The sequence below is a fragment of the Solanum tuberosum genome, unplaced genomic scaffold, assembly GCF_000226075.1.
Source record: "Solanum tuberosum cultivar DM 1-3 516 R44 unplaced genomic scaffold, SolTub_3.0 scf00201, whole genome shotgun sequence".
In the NCBI taxonomy this organism is placed as follows: Eukaryota; Viridiplantae; Streptophyta; class Magnoliopsida; order Solanales; family Solanaceae; genus Solanum; species Solanum tuberosum.
The window spans coordinates 716,269-724,191 of NW_006239126.1; the positions used below are offsets into that span (position 1 = coordinate 716,269).

The 7,923-nt window shown below is 31.8% G+C and overlaps 2 protein-coding genes across 2 annotated transcripts in view; one reads left to right on the forward strand and one right to left on the reverse strand.

Moving 5' to 3' along the window:
• Positions 1-625, forward strand: part of LOC107062125 (lipid transfer protein EARLI 1-like) — a 1,488-nt gene extending 863 nt beyond the window's left edge. Inside the window, exon 2 of the mRNA XM_015312391.1 lies at positions 20-625. Within this exon, the coding sequence (XP_015167877.1) occupies positions 20-366 (347 nt within the window). The 3' untranslated portion in view covers positions 367-625. The remainder of the gene's footprint in view (positions 1-19) is intronic.
• Positions 626-3,462: 2,837 nt separating this feature from the next.
• On the reverse strand, positions 3,463-6,815 carry LOC102592147 (cation/H(+) antiporter 15-like). The gene is made up of 3 exons (XM_006355458.2): positions 6,588-6,815; positions 5,088-6,083; positions 3,463-4,918 (listed from the first exon to the last, which is right to left on the reverse strand). Exons 1-3 carry the CDS (start codon positions 6,813-6,815, stop codon positions 3,650-3,652), a joined length of 2,493 nt encoding a protein of 830 aa, XP_006355520.1. The 3' UTR covers positions 3,463-3,649.
• Between the last annotated feature and the right edge of the window lie 1,108 nt (positions 6,816-7,923).

Here is a 7,923-nt window from a genome sequence, read left to right on the forward strand (position 1 = left end):
CCCCCACACTACAATCCACACCCCAAACCCCACCCTACCCCTACCCCCTCTACCCCCTCCACTCCCTCCACTCCCTCCACCCCCTCCACCCCATCATCAAAGGGAAAGTGCCCAAAGGACACACTAAAGCTAAATGCTTGTGCCAATTTGCTAAATGACTTAGTGCACCTTGTTATTGGAAGTAGCCCAGCCAAAACTAAATGTTGCTCTTTAATTCATGGACTTGCTGATCTTGATGCTGCTATTTGCCTTTGCACTGCCCTTAAAGCTAATGTGTTGGGAATTAATCTAAATGTTCCACTTTCCCTCAGCTTGTTACTCAACAATTGTGGCAAATATGTCCCTAAGGACTTCCAATGTGCATAATTTATTATGCTATAGCCAAATTTCTTCACTTTGCAGAAAATGCCTACTCTCATATAGTGTATTTTGTTTCTTTTTGTTAGAGTGTGTGTGTGTGTTTGGTGTTTTGTATGCTTATATATAGTTGTTTATTTTCAAAGGAGTTACTATATGTATATTTTGATTGGTTAGAAGGAAGGCAATAGTTGTTGGCTTTCTTTTTGTTGTATGATTCCATTTTAATCATGAGTGATAAATGAAATATATTTGTGGAGTTTATATATATGATGCATTTTTTATATTTAAGTTTTAAGTTATACACCGATAATATAAGAAAATATTTATAATCAGTCTATCATGTCACACAAAATATATTTATTGTAAAAAGTAAGATATGTAATTTTGAAAATAAGATAAATTACATATGTTATAACAAATAAAAATAATCACATAGTGTAAACTATTCATTGATTACAACATTATATTGATGTATGTTAGTTAAACTCTTGATATGACGAAGACATGAATTAATCAATAAATCAAGTAGTCTTTATAAAGTTTGAGTCAAAATTATTAAACTCTGTCGAAATTATAACTACTTTGGGAGCTCACTTATTTTTTTAAAAGACTGGAGGTTGAAGGAGGAGATTACGAGATAGAAAATCAAATAGACATAAAATAATCGAACTACTAAAATTTCTCCGAAAGTTCCTCCCGCATGACAAAAAGAATTAATTTGAAAAGCTAGTCGTACGGAGGGATTTGAACTAATTACCTTGCCAAATAAAACCTGGGGAAAAAAAGGATAGATACGTCCTTAATTTTCTCTTTATAAAATAAGGTTCTAGTTCCAAACTTGCATATATATTTCAAAGCAAAAACAGCTCAAAATTCAAGATTAATTACATAATGAATACTATTTACTAATCCAATTAATTTAAATTTGCATCGAAAAGATCCTCTATAATGGGTACTAAAGTGTTTTCTATCAATGAAAAAACTTGTTCATCAGAAAATTGTATATATAAATTTTCTTTTATTGTGTTTTTTTTTACATATATCTTGTTGAATTCATTTTATATAAAAAAGAGAATATTAAAGTAGTTTTTATTTAGTAGTATTTCTGGTTCTGCGATTCTTCATATTTTTCAGGCTCGAATTCAAAATATCAGATTAAGAATTAAAGCTTTTCAATTATTTCATCACAAACCTGCCATAAAACACATTTCCTTATTCATTTCTTGAAAATTTTCCTCTTTTCTTTCCTTCAGCACTTAATAAGTCAAACTTTCTCAACCTGTTTTGTTTCTTAATTATCATTACAATATTATAACATCGTTCGATTTTTTCCAGATCTCAAAATATCTTATGAATATAATTATTATTTTTTTAAAAAAATCATAGTGAATATCCTGTGAATTTTTTAGATAAAAAATTAAAAAAAATGTACTCCATATATGTTCAATTTATCTTAATCTTTTGCAGAAATGACACATGGCTGGTAAAGGAAATTAAACCACAATTTTAAGGAGGTTCTAGATTCAACCACACTACACAAATATTTATTAACATATGGTATAGGACCACAATTTAGTATTGTGAAATTTTTGTCGATCTATAACGTTACATGACAATTTTAATTAATGCCCTATAACATATAATAGTGGTAAGGGGGCTAGGAGTAGGAGAAGGAATTTAACTAATGGTTATGGAAGGGAATAAAATCTATATATATCGTCAATGTAAAAAAAATTATATTATCATATTATGTTTACTTAAATAACAATTTTTTTTTTGTCTTCAATGTCATAAATTCCACACAACTTTAAGGAGATTGATATGTAAATATCTTTATACGGGCAAATAATTCTTTTGGTCCCTCAATTATTGATAAATTCTAATTTAGTCTTGTGATATTTGATTAAGCACTCTTAAATTTAATTAAGTAAAATGTGCACTTTTGATCATTTTGTTCATGAATATTCACAAATTTATCATAATTATGAACTATTTCACCACTTAATTGAATATGCATATTTCCTTCATCAAGGGACTATAACATACATTTTAATTTAACTGAAGATTAAATATATTAAATCATATATCACAAAAATTAAAATTAAGGGTTCAAAAATATTATAATTGATCCTCTTTACACTGACATCGTATATAACTTAAATTCAGATGAATTTAGAGGGACATGATGCTGATTGCTGAGAGATAGACTAATTAAATGAATTTTTGAAAGTTTAATTAGATGCCAAAAAATTAAGAACACAAAAACAAATTCTTGATGACAAAAAGTCCATAAATGATGCCTCAAGCTTGTCGATTGATTAGGTTCACATGTTAAGTTTTGTGGATGATTAAATTATTTATGTATAGTAGTATCTTACTTTTTAAGTAAACGCCAACCAAAACAGCCAAATTATCAAATTACTATGCTTATTTCAGCTGAGTACAGTATTTAGGTCGGCCAACAACAATAACAACAATAATATATCTAGTGTAATTTTATGATGAGCCTTAAAAAATAGTATAAGCAGATCTTATTTTTATCTTAAAAAAAAAAAAAAAACTATTTCCGATAGATAGCTAGGATGATAAAAAGTTTTTTAACAATACAGTATAAGATAATGAAATTATCCGACTCAAGGTATATAAACGAAAACATGTTAATTTGACACGATTAAGTGATTAGCTAAGGTAAAAAAGAAAAAAAAGAAAAAAAAAAGGAGGTTTAAGTTCAAAGCCTTGTAATTATACACTACAATTTTATTTCAGAAATAGTTGCTATGAAATTCATCGTTAATTTATGATTAAATTGCTCGTAGCTAACATAATTTCTGATAATATCTAGCTAGATAATATTAGTGATGAATTTTATTATTTAACTATCGAATTCGTCGGTCGCTTTTCAGTATAATATAGTGGCTCATAATTTACCTTCGTCTTATTTAGTAAAGTTACGTCCACTAGTTAGTTAGCGGATGTTAGTACTTTTCAGTACAAATACTCTATAACCTGCCATTATCAATATCTTTTAGTACTCAATTTCTTTGATTTGAATTTAATGAAGTGAATATACTTATCGAGATAAATCAAAACCAGTTTGAAGTTTGATTATGTAAACAACAAAGAAAAATAAAGTAGTTTCATGATTATCTTCACTTTACTCTTACAATTGAAAGACTTATAAATACATCAAAGATTGATCTCTAGAGTAGGAAGCATTTACAATTAACAAAATTCATGAATAGGTAAAAAAAATAAAATTGATATTGATGTGATCAGTCCTAGCAAGTTTTCATTGTTGTGAATGAAAATCGGGTTGTTGTCTATGAGTTGAATGATCGAGGTTGAAGGGTTCATAATGCACGGTAGGACTATCCGGAGTGATTAATGGATCCCCGGATCCCATACCTACATATTGTTGCACCACCAATGCTGATGCTTTCATCGCGAAATCTGATGAAGCTAAGAGATCACCAATGGCACCTAGCTCTGGGCACTCACTCCAATCAGTTAGCCCTGCTGTTAACGGGGAGCTTGTCCCTTGTCCTCTACCCACTATGAACAAGTCGTGTGAGTTATCTATTGACCTTATTGCTCCTACTGTCTCTTCTCCATGATTCACTATTCTTTCAATGTATACTATTGATCCATCACTTCCTGTTTTTGTCCTGAATTCTGTTACATATTCCTCGTCTAACTGTTTTTCCCTATCGCGTTCTGTTTCAACTGTTAGTACACTATAGTCATTCCCGCTGTTTGATTTTCTTCCTTCAATTGTTGTATCTCCAGGGAGGAAACGCATAACTGTTAGGTTAATGTTCGCGTGTTCACTCATTCTCCAAGCATAAGCTAATGCTTCCCTATCATCTGGTCCTCCAAAGAATAACACTGCAACATGGTGTGAAATTTGGTTCATTGTTGACCTTGTTAAGCCTCTATCTACTAGTATCCCAACGGAGCAAGGTGCATTTGCTAATACATTCTGGTTAATTGTTCGGAATGATGAGTTTGTAGTTTCTAGTCCACCATCAACTGTTTGTTGCTTGTGGAAAGGGATTATGATTAGTGCTACGCGTTTTTCCTCAGCTAAAACGCAGATGTCTTCATGCATAGTGGAGTAAGGGGAGATAGCAGTGAGAGGCTGCACGTAGACGCATCCTGCACTTTTCTCAAAGTTCTCAAATGCATTGATGATATGATCTGATTGAGCTTGAGTCCTGTTCATAGCTGGCCTTCCTGTTTTACGCATGTTATGGACAATAAGCATTCCAGATGCGCGGCCAGTGAGTTCTACAAGGTGTAGGACATATATACATATCGGTGATTTCTTCGTAGGACATGATGCTTCAAGAAGACTTATAATAGTTGGAACAGCTTTAGGTGTGTGGATGCTAACGAGCACTCGAAATTCCCTATCCAACTTTGTTTTCTGAACTGTTCTTCTCTTATATGGGGTGAAATTTCTTGATGGTTTATAGACAATTGTCACAATAGGAGTGATGACTGCAGTCATCCCAATTGCTACAATCACCATTATAGCAAAAGATTTTTCATCAAGAACCTGCATTTACATGTAAGTATTTAGTACTCATTTTTGTGTTGATGACAAATAAATGAAAGTACTACTCCCTCTGTCTCAGTGACATCAACTTTTGAAATTTGTGTTCTGGGATGGACTAAAAAGGAAAGTGTGTCACGTAAACTGGGACAGAGAGATATATGATGATTACCTTTTGGTCTTTACCAACATTGAGAACAATAATCTCAACAAGGCCTTTTGCATTCATGAGAAGACCAAGAGAAAGGCCTTCATGAAATGGCATTTTGTAATAGAGTGTTACAATGACAACACCTATAACTTTACCAGCACAAGCCAAGATTATAACAACACACAAAACTCCCCATGTTGCAGCACTATCAATAGCAGAAATCTCTGTTTTGAGACCACTAATGGCGAAAAAAAGAGGTAACAAAAGACCCGATACGAAGTCTTCTAGCCTTTCTATAAGTGTTAAACCAAGAGGACCACTAGGTATGATCAAACCAAACACAAAAGCACCAAAAACAGAATGTGTTCCAATAACATCAGTTATGAATCCAGATATCATAACTCCTGTTAGAATGAGACAAATATTGAATTCACTAATCGATTCGCCTTCTGGAGTCTGACTTATTCTCCTTTCAATCAATGGCCTAATGACGAAAAAACAAACACAAATGAATGCAATACTTGATAGGATCACCCAAAGAGTAGCCAAACTCATGTCTTTATTCTCAGTAAAGGCGATTGCAAAAGCTAACACAATCCATGCTAACATATCATTAATAAGTGAAGCAGACATCGCGATTCTCCCAATTTCAGAGTTGATAAGTTTGAGCTCCGCGAGGATTCTAGCAAGAACAGGAAATGAAGTAACAGAAAGCGCGAGGCCAAGGAAGAGAATGAAAGTTCCTTCTTTTGTGTTTTGTGATTTATCATGCAATAAGACGGAAAATGAACTTCCTATTATACATGGCAATATCATCCCTGCCATTGCTATAAGCAACGATTTTTTACTATTTCGACGAAGAACAGCAATGTCCATTTCTACTCCTATTAGAAATAGGAAGTAAAGAAGACCAATATTTGCCATTGTTTCAAGTACCATAACACTTCTTTGAGGAAATATTGTATTAGCAAATGTGCTGCTTCTTCCTAATACTGATGGACCCAAAATTACACCACCCTGCCATCATTTTTTGCACAAGATTAGTGTATGAGCATAGTATATAATAACAACAATTATGCTATTCAATTCCTTCCATACAAATTACGAGTTCAATCCATTATGTTTAGCAGAAAGACGACTCATATATATTAATATGATCATTCAATATCCATCCGGTCTAGCACAAAGACGATTCATCATAAGTTTAATTCATCCTATTTAGCAGAAAGACGATTCATTTATATTGATATGATCATTCAATCCATTCAGTCTGACACAAAAGATGATTCATTAATATCGATATGACCATTAATTATCTTTATTATTATATGCAGTTTTACTTTGCATTCTACATGAGGTTTTCTCTAATACTTGAATTCATGACCTCTGGTCACATGACAATAATTAGTACTGTTGCACCAAGGCGTTCCACTTATAAACCAATGTACATTGACAAATAATGAAAAAATGAAAATGTGATCATATAATTAAATTTTAGAAGAATCGTAATAAATCACTTACAAGAATCTCAGCAATAACACGAGGTTGACGAATAGGTTTCAAGATAAAAACTAGTAGTCGAGTGATGACAACCACCAATGTCAATTGCACAATAAAGAGTGGCAATGAATAATCAAGTGGATTATCACCTTGCCATATTCCACTCGTAGTTATCATCGTTGGTGCGTAACATACTATCGAATCATAGATTTTATCCTCCGCATTCGCTATTATTATCTCTTCCGCCATACTGATCAAACGTGACCCAAAAATTATCGTACTTAATTAGATTTCAGGTTCAAATCACACATATGATATTTTTATAGCTTTTTGAATTCTCTTATTAGAATTTCTAGCTTTGCTACGACGTCAACATTAATGAATGCCATGCATGCATGTTTTCGAGTGCTTGTCAATTAGCTCAACAAGAAAGAGAAAAGTGATAAAACAGAAAATTGTTTAGGATAAATTTTTGAGGGAAAGAGAGTTGAAAATTTTATTATTTCTTGGCTTTGTTAAGCTAAGAAAGTAAACTTAAAAATATAGTAACTACAAAAATGGGAACAGTAGCAAATGTAAACCACAGAAATGCTTGAAAGTAGCAGGATTGTTGTAAGTGAGACAACATTTTGTGACTCCAAAAATGAAAAAACTGTAATTTGGACTAATTAGGGAATAATTTAAATAAACCCCAAATATAATTTAAAAAATATTATTTTAAGAATTTATGCTCTAAATAAATTATCATCCAATACAAAGAACTTATAATTAGTCCTAAGTTATAAGTCTAATTCAAACAGATCAGTCTTCCTCCAAAATTAGAGATTAGCTAAATGTTACATTTATTCATATGCAAAAACAACTATTCGTTTTGAATCAAGATCGCATAATTTTTTGGAAAAAAACTTACACCATTAAAAATATTAATTCTTACACATTATATATAACTTCCTTTATTTAACTACTAATATGAGACTTTTGTTTAGACCCAACATGATATTGTCCAACAAGATATAATTAAGTCATTATTTCTTTTATCCATAATTCTCAATTAATTAACTAGTTCAAAACGAAGAATATGGTGGGTTAAGACGATCAGAGGCGGAGCTAGGTGGGGGTTCGTGGATTCTATATTTTTACTAGAAAATTAAATATATATATATATATATATTATGTATATTAACTTATCGACCAGGTTCAGTGATAAAGAAGTGATTGTAAAACACTCAAACTCTTAGGGTGTGTTTGGTATGAAGGAAAACATTTTCCGGAAAATGTTTTCCAATTTTCTCATGTTTGGTTGGGTTAAATGTTTTCCAAATCAACTCATTTTCCTCAAATTTAAGGAAAATGACTT